At 37.6% G+C, this 20,856-nt stretch overlaps 2 protein-coding genes across 2 annotated transcripts; both read left to right on the top strand.

The window, feature by feature from the left end:
* Window positions 1-3,073: 3,073 nt before the first annotated feature.
* Window positions 3,074-4,446, top strand: LOC125234765 (the record flags this gene model as incomplete). The annotated part of the gene is made up of 1 exon (XM_048141155.1): window positions 3,074-4,446. A coding segment is annotated over exon 1 (1,107 nt), but the record flags the coding sequence as incomplete, so codon positions are not given.
* A 2,513-nt stretch (window positions 4,447-6,959) lies between these two features.
* On the top strand, window positions 6,960-20,050 carry LOC125234966 (eukaryotic translation initiation factor 3 subunit J). Its single transcript, XM_048141388.1, has 7 exons — window positions 6,960-7,283; window positions 7,362-7,447; window positions 7,573-7,677; window positions 14,242-14,383; window positions 15,465-15,629; window positions 16,142-16,281; window positions 18,888-20,050. Exons 1-7 carry the CDS (start codon window positions 7,268-7,270, stop codon window positions 18,948-18,950), a joined length of 717 nt encoding a protein of 238 aa, XP_047997345.1. The 5' UTR covers window positions 6,960-7,267; the 3' UTR covers window positions 18,951-20,050.
* The last annotated feature ends 806 nt before the right edge of the window (window positions 20,051-20,856 follow it).

Below are 20,856 nucleotides of genomic sequence, written 5' to 3'. Positions count from 1 at the left end.
AACAGGGTGGTTACCATGACGTGCTAAAGCCGTTCAGTTTAGGTTGAGAGAGAGAGGAACGGAGCTATGTAACTGCTATAGATGTGTCCCTTTCTCTCAACCTAAACTGAACGTCTTTAGTACGTCATGGTAACCCCCCTGATAACATGAGGATAAAAACACTTCAGCGTCTACTAGACTAGCTAGCCTAGGTTTCGTTAGTTGCAATTATGGCGCAAATTGAGACATACGTATTTCTGAGCCTTGGGACTACTGGCGAACACCCGAAGGAAGCCGACATAACGGAATTGGCCATGGTAGCGGTTAGGCACCAGCACCTTCTCAATGCTTTTATGCCCAGGGTTCAGCATAAGCTTGTGTTGTGGTTCAAGGTAGACAAGCAGATATCGGACGTGGCCCGTTCCAGCAAACACGCCAACGAAGACCCGGGAAACGGAATCTACTTCGATACGACTTGTTTTAAAATAATCGACCAGTTCCTAGAAACTTTGGGGAAACCTGTGTGCCTGGTCACGTATGGGGACTACCGTCTCTTAAAGAGATATTTAACCTCGCTTAATGTGAGGTTTTCTAACGATAACCTCTTCTGCGCGTATGCCTATGACATTTTACGACACAAGCCATCTACTCATAAGCCTGGACCGTCAAATGATGGAAGTTTGTCTGCTGAAAACACTTTGGACATGAAAGAATTGAACGAAAGCACTCCGTCCAAAAAACCACGCATCGAAGAACTGAATATAAAACAAGTTCGTGCAGATAAGACATATTTTGCGGGTGGAAATGCAAACACAGCTACCGAAGGTTATGAGCTGAAGGATGTGGACCACCAGAAGGTCATTAAGGCACCTGAAGGTATATTTAAAGCCGAATTGGAGTGCTTCGATATGCTGAAGGCTGCTGTGGAACTTGGTCAAAAATTTGTGGACTCGGTGTACCTTCTTCGCTTCCCTGATGACATATAGAAGTAGTTTAGTGCTCACGACTATTATACTAGTTGTTACTTAACTACATAGGTATGAACTTAATATTAGATGAGGCCGTTTTCACATTATCCGATCCGATATCGGGTGTCGGACCGACATCCTACATCCGATAAACGCTTCCGATAGTGTCGGATGTCGGTCCGACAAAACGCCAATTGTTCCAAATCAATGAAGTATGATTTTGTATCGAAAAATATTTTTAAAAAGTTTTATATTTACTAATTATAAGCACTATATTTCAAATATTTTATTGTAAATATCGTTTATTTAAATAACGAGCATAAAAATACTCAAGAGTGGCAGGTAAAAAAATAATTTTACATTTAACTTTATCTACTAAAAGATCAAAAAATTAATATCCGCAATTCGGACCGATGAATTACAATCTTTTTTTTTTCAACAGAAATGCATCATTAACAGCTGTTTAATAGGCGCCATTTTTGTCACGCACACTACTACAAACGTATACCTACATTATATATGCACACACACAAATATTATCGGCCGACAGCTGGCGGGGGGTCCGGCATGCCAAAAATGTCGGAAGCGTCCTGCCGATATCGGCAGTTCGATGGTGCCTCGAACAAAAACTGTTGTAGGAGAGTGCCATCTGCATTAAATCCGCAATTTTTGCCTTTTTTATCGTTTTCTAGTAATAATGATCTATTAAATACATAAATAAGGACCTGGAAGCGCATAAATCTTACATTTTACATCCTTCCTACATCCGATATCGGATCGGATAATGTGAAAACGGCCTAAGTCAGCACGTGTAGTTATTATCTTAATCATTGGGTGCATTATTAGATTAGGTATATATCTAAATGCAACTAATGTTATCGGTGTTATACAAGTGGCTATAAACATAATAATAATATATAATTTCTTTATTCAGATTACTACGATCCATTGGTTAGTAACATAGTGGCTTATAATATATTGTTAATAATTAAATTCTAAGATATTAAAATTAATTGAAATTATTTTATCATTAAATTATTCATATGACAATGAATTGGAGAATCAGGCTTCTCTACAAACATCATTAGGATGCCATTGGAGCTGTTCCGCAGTCTGTTTACTAATGAAGCAGTTCTTTTGCGCAATAGGTTTAAAGATTCTTTATTCCCATAAGAATTTGTACAATTCACTTAAAATGAGAATATAAATATTATTAATGCTAACAAAATACACGACAAGAGCTACATACAAAAATAAAAATGACAAGTTTAAAATTCACATTCACACATAGGTAGATACATAGTATCATTATTTGTGGTTGAGGGTAAGTGGACAACAGGGCGCGCGGCGCGGCACTCGCATGTTGATCGGACCGGCGCTAAGGAAAACGTTGAACAGAAACAACTAGATGTGGCCTCGCTGTAAATTGCGTTCATTGGGCGTAGTATAAACACTTAAGTGTTTTTTTTTTGTAATTATATGAATAAATTAATTATAAGCTTTTTATTGTAATGTATAATTGACTAGACTAAATTCACTCTACTTGACTATAATTGACTAGACTAATTTCCCCTCACTAGCTCGGAAACACGTGTTTTGTCCTTTAATACCAGCGGGTAAAAACGCATTTTATCCACTAGTGGGTAAAGTAATTTGACCTTGAATATAGTAATTTTTTCTGCTTTGAAATTGATAAAATTGAGTGAATCTAGTGATGACGGCGATGTTTTACCACCTGTGGAACTACTGGAAGCAGTGATAAAAGCGTTTTTTGCGTTGTACTTTCCTCGCTATAGTGAGGGGAAAAGTTTTGTGTTACACTCGGGTGCAAATGTATTTTACTTCTCGTGTGTTAAAAAACTCGCAAGTTCACTTGCTCGTTTTTCAATTCCACACTCGGCGTTAAAATACAACTTTGCACCCTTGTATAACAAATAACTATTATTTATTATTAGCTGGTGTTCAGTATGGATTTTATGAGCGATCTATTATTTATATATTTGATATAAACAATGTTTTCATTACAATTAATTATTAATTGAATACCTACGTTAAAAAACAATTATTATATGATGAAATAAAACTATGGAAACGGATTAAATCGCGTATAATGAATTGCGTTAGTGAGTACTCGGACAGCCTCAATCTTAATGTTGCAAGTTTAGTTCCTGATTGCCCGGTGCCTCCGAAGTTGTATGGATTGCCTAAAATACACAAGCCGAATGCTCCGCTACGTCCAATAGTGAGTCAGATCGATGCTCCTACGTATAAATTGGCTCAGCACCTAGCGGGAGTCCTTTCACCATTGCGAGGTGGCACCAGCTCTCATACAAAGGATTCTTACCATTTCATCAGTGAAATTAGAGATCTCACATTAACTGATGATGAAATCATGGTCAGTTTTGATGTTCAGTCGCTATTTACGAATCTACCGGTGAAAGACTGCATTGAAATTGTCAAGAAGAGGTTGAGAGAGCAGAACATGTCTGAGAACTACGCCAAGTTGTTGGAACATTGCCTCACATCGGGCTACTTGCTATGGAATGGTGAATTCTACCTTCAAGTGGACGGCGTGGCAATGGGGTCTCCGGTGTCTCCAGTAGTCGCCGACATCTTCATGGAGGACTTTGAGGAGAGAGCGCTCTCATTGGCTGCCGTCCAGCCGAAGATATTTAAAAGATACGTAGATGACACTTTTACTATACTTCCTAAAAGTAATGTTTCAACTTTCTTAGACCATTTAAATTCTATCCATAGTAAAATACAATTTACTATGGAATTGGAGAAAGACTGTTCTCTTCCCTTCTTGGATGTTCTCATTTTGAGGAATCCTGATAATAGCTTAGGTCGCACTGTGTATAGAAAACCTACTCATACTGATAGGTACTTAAATGGCAAATCCCACCACCATCCCAGTCAACTAGCTACTGTAGGCAAATCTTTGTTTCAGAGAGCCCAAAGGATATGTGACGACCAACATTTGACCGCGGAGCTTCGACATGCCAGGCAGGCGCTGTTGGCGAACGAGCTCAAGATACCGCGTGTCAAGCAGAAGGCCCGTTTGAAGATCCCTACAGTCGAGCGCCGGCCTGCAATTCTCCCCTTTGTTAGAGGGGTCACAGATAGGATCAGCCACATCTTGAAACGGGCTTCTATTAAAACTTATTTCAAGCCTATGAAGAAGATGTCCCAATTCCTGAGGCCTGTGAAATGTCAAACTCCTCTACAAAGCGCGGGAGTGTACAGGCTAGACTGTGAGTGCGGGCTGTCATATGTGGGACAGACGAAACGAAGCATTTCCACACGGGTGAAGGAACACATAGCGGATGTCAAGCACCGTCGGCAAAGGTCTGCAGTCTCTGAACATGTCATGGATAAAGTCAATCATGCTATAAAGTTTGACAAGCCTCTGGTTCTCGCTAAGGAGAAGCGATATATACCCAGAATGTTGCGAGAGGCCATTGAGATCAAGAAATATCCAAACTTTAATAGAGAGGATGGCTTTACTTTACCACCGGCTTGGGATCCAGTAGTACATCTGATAATGGAACAAGCACGACGAAGGCTGTGAGGCATTTGTGTTGTATGGTGTTGGGCATTTGCAGTTTGTTTCTTTTGTCAATTTTGTGTAGATTAATTGGTTAATTATTTTTTAACAGAGTAATGGTAAAATTTTTTGAATATTGTATAACTGGCTGAAACCTGAACCTGCCTTAGAAATCTATATTATTTGTGGTCATGGTTCGTTAATATTTCTTGTAAGTGGGTAGCTTTTATTATAAATGCGAAAGTAACTCTGTCTGTCGGTCTGTCTGTCTGTCTGTCTGTCTGTCTGTCTGTCTGTCTGTTACGCTTTCCCGCTTAAACCACGCAACTGATTTTGATGAAATTTGGAACAGACAATCTTTAGACCCTGAGACAGAACATAGGCTACTTTTTATTTCGAAAAAAAGGGATGAAGGGGTTGAAAAAGAGGTTGAAAGTTTGTATGGGATTTCTTAATTTTAAATGATAAAACCATGAAACTTTATATTTTAGCACTTGATAAGAAATCATTAAACATATATTTAAAGTCACATACAGGTCGAACGCGATTAATTAACATTATTTTTACCTTTAAAATAAACATTAACTAAAAGCGGGTAGATTATATTTATTTGTCTACCCCGAACATTTATATAAATTAATATCGGGTAGTTTTGTGTTGTTTACATCTCCGGTGACATTTTGCTGGGACGTCAGTCTTCCGCGACCACGGCCAGTGCAACCTGGCCGAAACGTTGGGAAAAAAGGTAAAAATAATGTTAATTAATCGCGTTCGACCTGTATGTGACTTTAAATATGTGTACAAAGCGCGAGAACTTAATAAGGGATAGGGATAGGGATAGCGATAAGGATAGCGATAGGGATAGCGATAGGGATAGCGATAGGGATAGCGATAGGGATAGCGATAGGGATAGCGATAGCGTTAGCGATAGCGATAGCGATAGCTATAGCGATACGGATACGGATACGGATAATATGGGTATCGTCAGAGGGATACGGATAATCGGTCGGCGGTCTCTTACAATCAATGTGCTCTAAGACGATCGTTGTTTGCTTGCTTGAAGATTACGTTTGCGATAAGTATAAGCAAAATGTAAAAAATTGTAAGGGATAATAGAAAAAAGTACTTTTTACCCACCGATCATAGTGTCTAAATACGGGCTATGTGGGATGTTTATAAAGGTTTCCCCAGCGTATATAGAATTACCTACGCTGTGGTCGATGTGTAATATTTCTACAATCATTGCAAGCAAAAGTATTATGTGCAATCGAAATAATCGCAGATAAATATACCTACAGAGAAACCTACGGTCCCTACGGATCCAAATGAAAAACTTAATGAATACTTTTATTACGCGGGCGAAGCCGCGGGTAAAAGCTAGTGTGTATATATATTTACATAGTGGCATGAAACCCGTCTGTGCGTGCCTCGTACATATCATAATCATCATCATAATATCAGCCATAGGACGTCCATTGCTGATCATAGTCTTCCCCTTTGGACCTCCATATACCGGTAGGAAGCGACCTGCATCCAGCGTCTCCCAGCGACTTTTACAAGGTCGTCTGTCCATCTTGTGGGTGGACGTCCTACGCTGCGCATGCTAGTCCGTAGATACACAATTATACTTACCTAATAAAGATATTAAAAACAAAATAAGATGTTTTTCCAAATTAAAATTTTTAATTTCAAGCTAAAGTACCAGAGAGAGAGAGAGCAATTTTGCTTGAGCTCAGCTTGCAGTTGATTCTAAAGCATGGCTCTTCATGGCCACTGTGTGGGTATACTGGAGCCTGAATACGTGTTCAGATATTTTCGAGTACCTCGATAGCTCCGATAATTATGTCTGATGGTTTCGGATTATGTCGCGTACTGTGGGGTAAAGAGAAAAGCCATCGCATAAATAATTAAGTATATAAAACATTCGGGTGTCATCTCTCGCTACGCTCAGGATTCAATTATAGAATCGTTCGCTTCGTTCAGGATTCAATTTACACCCTCGCTGCAAACATGTACTTTTGTTCCATTGTAACACAATCTACCTACTTCACCTACTTGTACACTAAATATACTTAGCTTACCATCTAGTACTGAAATATCTATACAGATGTAGCATATGGCTACTCGACTCGATCTTCAATCACTACTGTGGTACCGCTTCGCGCTTTTCCTCTCCGAAAACTCCGTATTTCTTGGAAATCATGATAATGTCACATACACGTCATCTGGGGGTTTCTAAAATAAATAAAACACACGTACACGGTTATTTTGAGGTCATACACAAAATAAAAACAAATGGCCAAAAAAATGACAACGACTGGCTAGTCAGTACAGTATTGAGCACGGTTGAACCGGAGGTTGTAATGGGCCCTTTATTGGGATCGATACCTGAATAATCGATTATTTAGTCGATTATTTTTATAACACTGGCAACATTGTGACGGACGGCCATATTGAATTTTTTTAGTGTTTCGGAAATTACTGTCTGCAATGGAGTCATATTTTTGCTTATCAAATTCTGATTCTATTTTCTTTGGGAATTCGCCAAAATTATGTCATTTCTTCATCGTTTCTCAATCCGGTCGTTGTCATAGTAGAAAAGCGTCGAACGTTTGACAAAATCCGCTAGTGAATATCGTTATTAAATTCAGTGTCGACCCTGGAGACATCTTGTGATAAAAAGCATTGCGGCGAGTCATTTCGCTGTCTCTGATTTAGTCTTCACGTGAAACGAGTAACAAAATTAGATTGGTGCTATTTAGTGTCCGCAATCATGGAGGAGTCGTGGGGTAAGGATCCGAGAATGCGTTGATTTATTGATTTTCGTTGTAGTACTTTCGTGGTGTCATTGTGGGATTAATTTGCAGATGCGGAAAATTTCGAGCCCAAATTGCCGACCACGTTGACATCTTCGAATAAATGGGAGGGCGAGGACGAGGAAGAGACCGTCAAGGTAACGGTTGACACTGCCAAATTGTTTATAGTGACGCAAAACTTTGTGTTTCTGATAAATTCTTGGGAGAATTTTGTGTATAACCTCAATATGGTTGCTTACGTGTTGTGTCTGGGGGTTTGCAGGAGAGCTGGGAGGACGAGGAGGAGGAAAAGAAGGACGAAGAGAAGCTGCCGCCGCCGCCACCTAAGCCCAAGAAGAAAATTGCGGACAAAATAGCTGAAAAAGAGGTGAGTGGCACTGTCATGTCCTTTCTTGGCCCATATGGTCATCAAATGTATTATAAATAGGCAATGTTTCTTCACTTTGCACAATTAACAGTATCTCACTATGAAGAAGTTTATAAAGCACACATTTGGAATCATTATGATGTCATACTAGTACAATAGATTGATCTTACTGATAAGCTTTGATATCTTATCACTAAGCTCCCACATATTACACAATTACATTCATCTCATGCTTTTACAATAAATCCAAGCCTGATCGTGTTGTCTTGATTCTAGGCCAATAGATCAACAGATTGACTTTCTATTATGTAGTAACCAGTTAAGTTATTCTGATCTAGTATTATAGCTATCAACTTTCTCTAGCCATTGAATATTTACTTCATTATGCTTTGCTCTGTATTATTAACAAACACATTAATATCTTGAATATGAACTTGGCAATAATTATTCATAATTTGTTAAAGCTAAAACACTTGCTACTATCAATTAAGGTTTCACTTAGTATAAAAAAATTGCAACTAAGTGTTTTTAAACACTATTTCGCAACTCAAAACTACTTGAGAGGACCTACATCTAAAACACCATCCTGATTATTAAAATAATTTGGTAAATAATCTTAAGTAGGCATCTTCTGGTTTTATTACCAGTGGCCCGTTTCTCGAAAGGTACAAGCCTTGTATTACAAGTGTGTTTCCATGACAACCCATACGATTTGACAGTTCGCGCACTTGTAATACAAGGCTTGTACCTTTCGAGAAACGGGCCCCAGATCTTTTCATTTTTTTTTACAGTACATCTACAATCTAAAACTTTCATATTTACAATATCAGTATACTATTGTTCACAACTGGATAAAAACTGTACTTTAACCCAATTAAAGAATTTAATGATAAAGTTGAAGTTGTTAACAACAATACACTTATTACATTCAATGTTATCATGCACATTAAGTAATATAATTTTGTAATGACTTTAAAGAGCTATTATCTGCTCATTCAACTATAATTACTTCATTAGCTTGCATAATCTTTAGATAGTTTTGTAATAATTGTTGTGTATGATGTAAATTAAAATCTTTAAAAATTGACCTATTGGAGAAAAAAACATACTGACTGACCTAAAAAAAAGCCTGAAAAGCATGTGTTCACCAAGGAAGTGGTATAAACACTCCCAGTGGTTAATTTTACAGACTCACATGTATGAATGAATACTAACTGAGGTACCCGGCTTCATTCTCGGAGTTAATTTTAGTGTATTCAGTGAAAGACAATAATTATAAATACAAGATGATTGTCAGTAGAATTGCCAAAATTCAAGTTCTCTATGGGACATTTAGTATGTGCTGGACTGTTCTAGAAATGTCTAAGAGTTAAACCTTCAGCGTTATGATATTCACATTACATCCTTCAGGTAATAAGACTTTGAACAGTTTAATCTTTCAAAATATTCCACAATGTTTGAAAGTGTTACATTACTGAATGATCTGGGTTGTTCTACAACCAATTCACAACTTCCAAAATGTTCTGTAATATTTTGGAATGCTCTTGAATGTTTATGATGTATTGAAATAAAGACTAATTAATTAATAAGCACTTTATTTAATATTTCTAATAATCTCAGTCGGCCATTAATTTCTAGCTTCAAAACGAGAGTGAGCGAGATCGACCTGTAAGAAGGAGATAGCATTCGTTGCGTTCACTTAGGATACGTTCTCACACTCTCCCGCCTTTAATACTTAAACATAAATCTTATTTTACAGGAAATATTGCTAATGAGCAAAAGTATAATCAAAAACATAAATTAAGCTACTTGTTGTTCTCCACATTCAAGCATTTGATTGACATGTCTTTTGCAAACTGAGCCATTGACGTCAATCAAATAAGTTGCTCCGGTACAGACTCCTGCACTATAATACCCTTAACCCAGGGTTTGTAACCCTTCCGATAATCTCTAATCATAACACTTTGTCCTATTTTAAAATCTATGCTGCGATTACCACTGCTATAATTATTTTGTTTAATTTTATTTTCATACTGTATATCTGATACCGGGGGTGGTCGCAGCAATGAAAATCTGTTCCTAAGCTCTCTCCCCAGCATTAATTAAGCTGGCGTCACGCCGTTGCTTTTGTGTGGCGTGGAGCGATAATCGGACAAAAATAGATTCATCGCTGCTGTTATGCTGTACCCACTGTCCATGATTTTAGTTATATGGCTTTTGAAAGTCTCTACAAACTTTTCCGCAGCGCCATTTGTCGCTGGATGATACGGTGGTGAGAATGTGTGTTTAATTTGAGTACAATCGCAAAACTGCTTAAATTCCAAGCTGGTAAAACTTGTGCCATTGTCTGTAACTAGCTGATGTGGGTAACCATACCTAGCAAATACATTTTTAAAAGCTTCTATTGTAGTTTTCGAGGTTATATCGTTCATAATAAATGCCTCTGCCCATTTTGAGTAACTATCAATGATTACTAGAAACATTTTTTTTTATATGGTCCTATAAAATCGGCATGAAGTCTGTACCACGTAGATGGCGCCACTGGCCATAATTTTACGATTTTTGTTGGATTTTTACTATTACTTAGACAAGCTATGCAGTTTTTGCTTATTTGTTCTATTTGTTTATCTAGTTCAGGCCACCAAAAGTATGACCGAGCTATCTCTTTCATTTTTACAATGCCGAAGTGGCTTTTATGTGTCTCCTGTAATACCTTATTCTGTATAGAATGTGGAATTATGATCCGGTAGCCCCAAAATAGACAACCTCTATCAGTACTAATTTCATCCTTTCGGTTGAAATAAGGCAATAAGTCCGTGTCTAACATTTCCTTACATGGCCATCCATCTACTAAATAACGTATTACAGTGGACAGATTACAATCCTTTGTAGTTTCTTTCTTTACTAGTTTCCAATCAACTACTTCTAATTCACAACTGTTTGTATAAAATATATTTCCTAAATCCCCTTCTTTACACAATTTATGTAACTCTACATCATTATGGCAGTCTTCGACAGTACGGGACATATAATCTGCTGGATTAAGGTTTGTTTTAATGTGTCTTATCTTATATTTAAATGCTGACAAGAATATTGCGTAATGCTGTAATCTCTTAGCAGCCATTTTCGGTATTGACTTGTTAGGTCCAAATATTCTGACTAAGGCTGCATTGTCTGTTTCCAGTTCAAAACTGCGCCCATAAGTGTAGTTATAAAATTTTGTCACACCAAATATGATTGCTAACGCTTCCTTATCTATTACTGAATACTTTTTTTCTGTGTCACTTAATTTTTTACTGGCAAATGCAATTGGTCTTACAGTACCATTTATTTCCCTATTTGAGATCACCGCTGCCACTCCAACATCTGAAGCATCACATGTTAAGATTAAGGGCAATTCTGGATCGTAGTGTCTCAAATTTTGAACTGAAGCTAGTTTTAATTTTATTGTTTTAAACGCTTGTTCACACTGAGGAGTCCATTCAAATTTATTTTTCTTTGTACACTCATACAAAGGTGTCAAAATGCTAGCCATGTTGTTTAAGAAGCGCGAATAGTAGTTTATTTTACCTAGAAATGATTTCAATAACGTCAAATTTGTTGGCGGCGGTGTCCTCAGCAGGGGGTCAATATTTTTTTTAATTACACTTATTCCATCACTATTAATTCTATAACTGAACACATCAATATAACTTTGAAAGAATCTACACTTTTCTGGTTTAAGTTTAAATTCACACTCTTTTAATTTTTCTAGGACTTTACATAATGTGTCAAAGGTGGATTCAAGGTTTTTTCCTGACAAATATATATTGTCTATGAACACTATTACATTAGGGATATTCGCCAATTTGTGACTCATTAATCTTTGAAACGACCCGGGGCCGGTGTTAACACCATATGGAAGGTATTTGTATTTAAAAGTTCCCGACTCCGTCACTATTGTAGTGCATTCTTGTGATTTTTTGCTTAATGGGGCTTGCAAATAAGCCTCTTTCAGATCGAGTTCGCAGAAGTATTTTCCATTCTTTAAGCAATTAAATATTTCGTCTACATGTGGTAGTGGAAAATGATCAATCTCCAGATTAGGGTTAACGGTTAACTTGTAGTCCCCACATAGGCGCACTGACCCATCTGGTTTCAAAATGGGAACAACTGGGGTTCCCCATTGACTGTGTTCTATTGGTTCTATTCTACCATTAGCCAATAATCTAGAGATTTCACTTTTTACCTTGTCTTGAAGTGCAAAAGGCACCCGCCTTACCGGAAGACATTTGGGAGTTGCACCTGGTTTCAATTTTAAAGTTATTTCCTCTCCTTGGAAATTTCCCCAGCCGGGAGAGAATACTTCTGCGAACTTCCTTCTAATTAGTTGTTCTGCCTCTGAAACAGTTTTAAAATTACATTCTTGAGTATTATAGTACTGTGATATTTTCTGTAGTGCATCTAAGTTAAGTGGCCATAGCTTTAGTAGGTATAACCAATCCCTACCTAATATACAAGGTGTCACTTCTTTTCCCACAAAGCTAGTGGTTTTAATGCAAATGTCGTTAAATGTTACTTTAAGACCCTCAATCATACCCATGGGTAGAGATAAACTTTGATCAAAATTTTTGAAAATTGTGTTACTTTTTATTATTTCTTTATGTGGAAAATATTTTTTTACATAATTGATAGGTATTACAGTAACCTCAGACCCAGTGTCTAGCTCGAACTCTATATTTTTACCATCGACATCTAAGGTTAAGTATTGTGGGCGTATTTTACTTACACCTAATGATTTAACTTCATACTCTTGAAACAAAGGTTGTAATGAGCCATCCAAAAAATCTTCATTGCTGTCTTCCTCTACTTTTTGTATGTCCGTCGAGACTATATTCGTGGATCGACGCATTTTATTGTTCGGGCACATTCTAAATATATGTCCCTGTCTTCCACACTCCGAGCAATACTTCTTTTGTAGTGAGCACTCTGCACGTATATGATTAGTTTTTCCACAACAATAGCACATTCTTGAGTTTCCACTTGCCGGTCCTCCACGTCCCTGTCCTCGTCTGTTGCTGTTTGTGTTTCTATAGTTTACGGAGTTCTTAAACATAGGTGTAACATTCTTTGATTCTGTAGTCTCTGTTGTACCAGATGTCTTCACCGCGGCCTCAATGCTGCGAGCCAAAATCACTAATTTGTCTAGTGTAAAATCAGCATTTTTCAATAATTCAAATTTAACAACATTGGAAGTTATTCCATCAATAAATTTTTCCTTGATTTGATCTTCTATATCCTTGAATCCGCATGTTCTGGCTAGTTTCCGTAATTCTGTGATATATTGATCTATTGATTCATTAGCTGTTTGATTCCTCTTCCTAAATTCGACTCTGTTGATTGATGGAGTTTTTGTATTTGTGTAGTTTGTTCTAAGAAGACTGCACAACTCATCATAAGTCTTTTTCAATGGTGACGCTGGTTCACATATGTTCAGAATGTTGTCGAAAACCGTACTGGTTAATTTTGTTATTAGTAGTGGCACTTTTTTATCTTCAGGTATGTCATTTAGTAAAATTAAGCACTGTAACTGTTTTTCGAATGCCTCCCAATTTGAGCCATCAAAAGGTTTAATATTTGTGTCATTGTTTGACATTGTTTTTTGTGGTGGATTTTGCGGTTTTAGTTTTTCACTTATGATTTTTCGAAGTTGTTCCACGGTCTTATTTTCACTGTCAAGTTTTAAGTAGTTCGCCAATTGTAATAATTGTTCTTTGTTACAGTAGTAAATAAATCCTTTTTTTCCTTTGTTAAATTCTTCAATTATCTCTTCAAGACTACTATCTTCCGTAATTTTACTCATTTGTTGTTTTATAGGTTACTTTTTACATGAAAACAATGCACCATCACGCCGGTTCGTATCGAGCACCGAGTTCGTTCGCTTCACATCACACTTATTTCACCGAAATCAAGTGGTTAATTTATTTTTAAGTGTTACAACTGTTCTCGTCGCCACTATGATGTATTGAAATAAAGACTAATTAATTAATAAGCACTTTATTTAATATTTCTAATAATCTCAGTCGGCCATTAATTTCTAGCTTCAAAACGAGAGTGAGCGAGATCGACCTGTAAGAAGGAGATAGCATTCGTTGCGTTCACTTAGGATACGTTCTCACAATGTTCTAGACTCTTTCAGAATACATATACGAGTAGGTGTCGAGAAGGGTATCACCTTTAGCTCTGGAGCATTCTAAAATGATCTACAGAGATCTGGGAACATCCAGAAAGAAGACCTAATCTTTTGGCCCTCGCATATTGAAAAGCACATTCTTGATGTATAACAGCTTCTTTGGCAAGTTTTTTCTGAGTCATCAGTGTATCAAGGCGGTTTGAGTACAGAGTGCCTACCTCGAACCATGGTTGATATTTTGCTTCCCTGTCAGGTTATGTTCGCTGTAGTAGCGCCATCTGAGCGTAGGTTTGCGGAATGTCTCCTAATTTTGAGTGTTTAACATTGACACACTAAACACAAGATACACAAAATGTCTCCAAATATTTATTTATTATATATATTACTTCCAGCGTCTGGAACGCGAGAAGGCCGAGCGCCTGGCGGCCGAGAAGGCGGAGGCGGAGATGACGCCCGAACAGAAGCTTGCCGAGAAGCTCAAGAGACAGAAGCTGCAGGAGGAATCCGACCTCCGTCTGGCCATGGAGACCTTTGGTAAGCATTACTTGTATTTTGTGTTGTTTTTATATTAAACGATGTACACCGATTAGTCGGGTTCACACTACGAGGAGGCAGGTCGCGAGGCAATGTGCTCACACGGCAAACGTTCAATGTAGTCGTCCATCTAGCCTGTACAGGCACGAGGCAGGTTGCTCGGCCGAGCAAAAACACATTGTCTCAGGCGACGCACATCTATCTAGCATTTTTGCCTCGCTAGGACATTGTCAGGCTCTGTGTGGACTCGGCTAATTTGTTAACAGGTTTTACGACGTTCTAGCGCGGCAATCGGTAAATGCAGACATGTTTTCATAAAAGCAAACATGTTTTAGTTAACAACTAGACAACTAGGGAACAAATCAAATTATTTTATTGAATATTTTTTTTGATTTGTTTTCTTTTCAAGTAGTAACACGAAAGAAAAAACGACAAGGCCCACTGGTGGCCTTCAATTTATAATGTCTTAGTTAAATTATTAGTAACTGCCTAAGTTATGCTAAAATGAATTTTGTTTATCAATATACATACATAGTTCATTTTTAATACACGCCACTTTGATCAGTGGCAATTTACCCTACTTTTAATTTTGTTATTATGCATTAGAAACAAGGCATCAGGTCTAAACTTCATATTATTGCAAAATCATTGTGTTCAAAATAAAAATTCTAAAAGTCTTACCATGGTTTTTGATCTGACAGTTATAAATAAATAAATATTATAGGACATACTTACTTACACAGACTGACTGAGTCCCACGGTAAGCTCAAGAAGGCTGGTGTTGTGGTTACTCAGACAACGATATCCATACTATAAATGGGAAAGTACCTATGTGTGTCTGTTTGTTTGTCCGTCACGGCAAAACGGAGCGACGTATTGACGTTATTTTTTAAGTGGAGATAGTTGAAGGGATGAGAAGTGAAGTGACATAGGCTACTTTTTGTCTCTTTCTAACGCGAGCGAAGCCGCTGGCAAAAGCTAGTATATAATATACAAATACTTATATACATAGAAAGCATCCATGACTCAGGAACAAATATCTGTAATTTAAATATAACTTGAATCGTGTTATTCCCTTCAGGACTCACAGAAGCCGGAGTCGGCAAGATAGACAGCTTCAACCCGACTACAAAGGAGGAGTTTACAGAGTTTGCCGAGCTGCTCGTCAAGAAGATCACCCTATATAAGGCCAGGGATGAGTTCCCGGAGTTCGCTGATGAGCTCGTTAAGAATATTGTTGTTCAAAGTAAGTTTTTAATATTAAACACCACACTTATCGAGTGATTATCTTTTGTTCGTTTTTATAGCCGATAGCTCATAGTTTACTAGCTCGCGGTGGGACCCACTGGTCCCACTCCTAAGGTACAGCAGGGCAAATCCCAACTGGGGGGCAAATGTACCTGATCCATTTTTTCCGTGTTTTACAATGTTTATAGATTGTCCACCGTTTATAAATGGTAGGCGTGTTGAGTGGATACATGTAGAACTCAACATCATAGTGTAATAATGGAAATAATGGATCAGTTACAATTGTCCCCCAGTTGAGATTTGCCCCACTGTACGTTATTCAGTTTTGAATTTTTGATTTAAAAGATCCAAGTATAGTGGGCTGGAACTAGATTTGCAGGAAGTGAGTTCCACTCCTTAGCCGTTTTTAAATTTCGCACATAACTTCCAAATCATTGCTAACGGACTGGGGTTTGAACGGATGACCTTCTGATTGTAAATTATATCTAAAATCTTTTAAACGAATTTCAGTGTCCTCCCTTGACATCAAGAGGATAAAGCTGACCGTGGACAACCTGTACATCGAGAAGCAGAAGGCAGAGAAGAATGACAAGGGCAAGAAGCCCAACAAGGGCAAGGGCAAAGCCAAATTAAAAGTGGAGGGGGACAATGTAAGTTTCATTATCTTTTTTTCTAAGCTTTCGCTATACCAAATATGTAACTCCGTATAGACGGATAAAATCTAGGAAAAAAACGTATCTCAAATCCATAGAGAAAAAGGTACGGTGGCCTAAATGGCGTTACACCTTTGGGGAACGCTCGGATAGATGGCGCTAATATTAATATTCGACATTTTCACACATATCATGCTAACAATATAGGCCAAATTGTCAAAACTGAGGTTCAAAAGTTTTAAGCTTATGTCGAGAGATACACTGCGATTACACATTTTACTTTGACAGTAACTCTCTATAATAGTCGATCCTCTTTTGCTATACATACACTCGCCTAACCACAAAAATAAAATTTTAAAAAACCCCCGATTTAGTGACAGATTTTCATGAAACATGGCTAAGAACACTCCCAAGTAACTCAGATTTGAAACAAAAACTCAATCTAAATCTGTTCATCCGTTCGGGAGCTACGATGCCACAGACAGACACACACAGACTTGACAGACAGACACATCAAACTTATAACACCCTGTCGTTTTTGCGTCGGGAGGTAAAAACAAATTAAAGTATTTTTATAGAAAATATTAACTCAAAATATGAAAATATATTATATAGAAAATATTAAATATCACGGAGTACGCTGGTTCGTATCCAGCATTGGACTCTTGGAGGCCTTGGTATTTTTTTCTTTGTATATGACATTTATTTCAGTTTACATACTTATAATCAGGCCTGTATCCCTTAATGGGGTAGGCAGAGCACATGAAACTACTCAAGTTTCAGTGCCACTCTTGGCAATAGGCTAGTTTCCTACTAGTCAAATCAGCTTCTTTTTAAGAACTGTCAAAACTATTTGCTAATACGGAATTACTATGAAATACTGGGGAGTGACGTCACGGTCAATTCATTTTTATATCTTACTCTTTGACTTATAAATAGAAATTATGTTTAAACATAACTACTGTCCACATTAATTTTGTGGTGCTTTATTTTGTGTACTGGGGGCCGATTTTTGAGTCTCATTGTCACTAAAATACCGGTTGAAAACGGTGAATTGCCTATTATTTTCAGTGACAATTTTCTGAATTCGAACGCCGGCCGTGAGACTCAAAAATCGGCCCCCTGCGTAAAATATTTTAAGTATAGGAAACTAGCCTATTAAATGGTTGAAAGAAAACGAAATTGTGACATCGCAGTGACAGGTTGCCAGCCTCTTGCCTATGCTGTGTGAAATGATGATACCCCACGACGGTCTTCTGTTTCATAGCCAATTATTTATAGATATTTTAGGTATATAATTTCATCTCTTTACAATATTTCTTATTCAATCAATTATGTGTTATCGTGATCTGATCCGGTTCCGGCAGAATATCAGTGCTGCTGCCTCAGGGCGTAGCGTAATACTGAGCCGTGACCCTTTTGTCTTGTTGCGACGCGCACAGTATCATAGTACGCTATTGTAAAAATCTGTGTAATTTCCTGTTTTCCAATTTGCTTATTATGTATTCTAATTCTTTTTTGTAACTTATTTCTTTTGTGTATTCTGTGTGTATTGTGACAAACAAATAAACGTATATCTATCTATCTATCTTCTGACAAATACTTGATGAAGATCGTGTTTTTAACCCAATTTCTGATCATACAGTAATAGCAAGAGAAATAGAATACATACATACGATCACGCCTGTATAAAGGGGTAGGCAGAGCACATGAAACTACTTAAGCTTCAGTGACACTCTTGGCATATAAAGGGTTGAAAGAAAACGAAACTGTGACATTGCAGTGACAGGTTGCCAGCCTCTCGCCTACGCCACAATTTAACCCATAGAATTACCCCTACAATAATTATTTATAGCAAATAACCCATAAATAGAATTACTCCTACAATAATTATATAGCATTAAGAGGACACTAGTTTCTTAGTGAAATTAGTTGTAATATACCTAAATAACCTTCCCTTAAAGTTAACGGATCTCAATAAAAACAGCTAGTTCTATCATCATCCTCCTTGCGTTATCCCGGCTTATGTGAGCCTGGGGTCCGCTGTGACAACTAATCCCAAGATTCGGCGTAGGCGCTAGTTTTTACGAAAGCGACTGCCATCTGACCTTCCAACCCAAAGGATAAACTAAGCCTTATTGGAATTAGTCCGGTTTCCTCACGATGTTTTCTTTCACCGTAAAAGCGACTGGCAAATATCACTATATTGGCGATATTTCGCACTTAAGTTCAGAAAAACTCAGTGGTACGGGCCGGGGTTCGAACCCGTGACCTCCGGATTGAAAGTCGCACGCTCTTAACGCTAGGCCACCAGCGCCTACACAGCTAGCTCCATATAAAGTTAAATATTCCCTCCCACGAACGCTCCGGCTGTGGAATGGGCTCCCTGTCGAGGTATTCCCGATGAACTACATTATGGGGTTCTTCAAAAAAGGAGTGTACAAATTTCTAATGGGTCGGCAACGCGCACGTGACAACTTGAGTTGCTTGCGTCCATAGGTTATGGTGACCGCTTTCCATCAGGCGGACCGTATACCTGTTTGCCACCGACGTGGTATAAAAATATCTATGTCAGACTATAACTATGTCTTTCCTCGTTCCAGGCTCACCTGAACCAATACGACGCCTACGGCAACTACGACGAGGATTACGACGACTTCATGTAAACGTACCTTTAGCCCGATACCTGGCTCCCGCTTGCGAGCACACGCGGGCCCATTTACACGGTGCGAGCATGCGAGTCTCATTACATTGTAGTACAATCGCCATCAGATATATCGGAGCTGCCAAGGCTCTCATAAATATCGGAACACGTCTCTATTGGGTAGGTAAAGTTTTCTGAAGATAGGCAAATATATTTTTCTCATAGAATACGTTATTAACGATCACGGAAAGGAGACTTTTTTTCTATTTCGTATAATTTATTTATTATCTTTTTTTAAGTGATCGAAATGGCGTTTGTTAAATTTAATAGCAGATGAGGTGATTGCCTTTCCTCGTGCTGAATGTATGAAATTAGAAAAAAAAGCTATGTCAAATGTCAGTGTCACTTAGGTATCATTGTTTTTTTTTTCTAATTTCTTATAATTCAGCACGCGCAAAGGCATTGTCACCTCATCTTCTATTAAATTTCACAAAAATCATTCAGCCACTTAAAATAAGATAATAAATAAATTAAACGAAATAAAAATAAAAGATCCGCCTTTTAGTGATCGTTAACGTATTCTATCAGAAAAATATATTTGCCTATCTTCAGGAAACTTTACTTACCCAATTGTCAAGAGTGCGTGCTTGTATATTTATGAGCGTTTCGAGCGTCATTGCATGTAATGAGTCCGCAATGTAAAAATCGTATGCAAGATCGCGCAGTCTAATGAACTTTTATAGTCTGTATACTCTGTCCCCCTTATTATTAAACGTTCACTAAAATCATCAAGCCGATAAAGTTCGTTTGTCCCTTTCTCACACACCAATAAGTCGGAAAGGGACACACGATCTTTATCGGCTTGATAATTTTAGTAAATGTTTGTGAATATGGGTATATCTTTAGGTATTTAAATAATAGTAAACAAAATCTACCCTCAGGCTCCTTACGCCAGTTGAAGGTAAATGAAAAATATTACACGACCATAAGAAGGTTAAAGGACTTCCGGTTCGAGCGCTCTATAATAATTTATTTTTCTTTTACTCAATAATATTTCTTAAAGTGTAATATCGATAGCTTATTATGCAGTAAACTAATGTTGTAGTGAGAAGCTGATGAAGAATTAATGAAACGAAACGCATTAGCCACTTTTTTGTCATCAACGGCCGGTAGTCCACATGCTCTTGTAAAATCTAGCTATCAATTTACAAGTGCTAATTCACCGTAGACTGTCGTACTTACCGTACCAAAATTAATAATAATTAGCTCATATCACCTTGACACTGGCGAAATAGTCCCAATGGACTGACGCCATTTAATTTTGTGTGACTACCCGAAAATTTACAAATTATTTGTTTACGTTCTTTCAAATACCTAAAAGTACAGAGTATAGATACATTGCAGACTAGATACATTACATTACATACTATTCAGCCGGCAGATTAAACGACGTATTGCAATGAAACTAGCATGCTAGATATTGTACCATGTAAAACAGTCCTAGGGACTTTGCATGCAAACTTTCCATCACATTGCATTTGTTTGATGGGCTACAGCCTGAAGAAATTGTGGAAATAACATTGTAGTATTTGTAGTGTTATCCTGTTTCCATAATATATACAGGGTGTAAACCTAATACGGGCGAACCTCTTAACGGTGGTGAGTATAGGACATAAAAAATGGAATTACATAACTTTTACAAATTAATTTATATTACAAATTAATTCGACCCGCAACGTAATGCAAACACACTCGCGTTAAACGCTCGTTGACAGTTGTCATTGATTGTCATCGCAACCACGTTTACAGTACATTGCTGCTGGAAAAAATTTCAAAAATTCATTATGGGGTGAAAATTAAGAGTAACTCAAAAACACCTCTTAATTAATGAAAACAATATTGAATTATATGCCTGGTTTCATTTATCG

Source organism: Leguminivora glycinivorella, chromosome 16 (genome assembly GCF_023078275.1).
Source record: "Leguminivora glycinivorella isolate SPB_JAAS2020 chromosome 16, LegGlyc_1.1, whole genome shotgun sequence".
In the NCBI taxonomy this organism is placed as follows: Eukaryota; Metazoa; Arthropoda; class Insecta; order Lepidoptera; family Tortricidae; genus Leguminivora; species Leguminivora glycinivorella.
The sequence above is the reverse complement of the archived record's forward strand: the minus strand, read 5'-3'. Positions and strand labels throughout refer to the sequence as shown.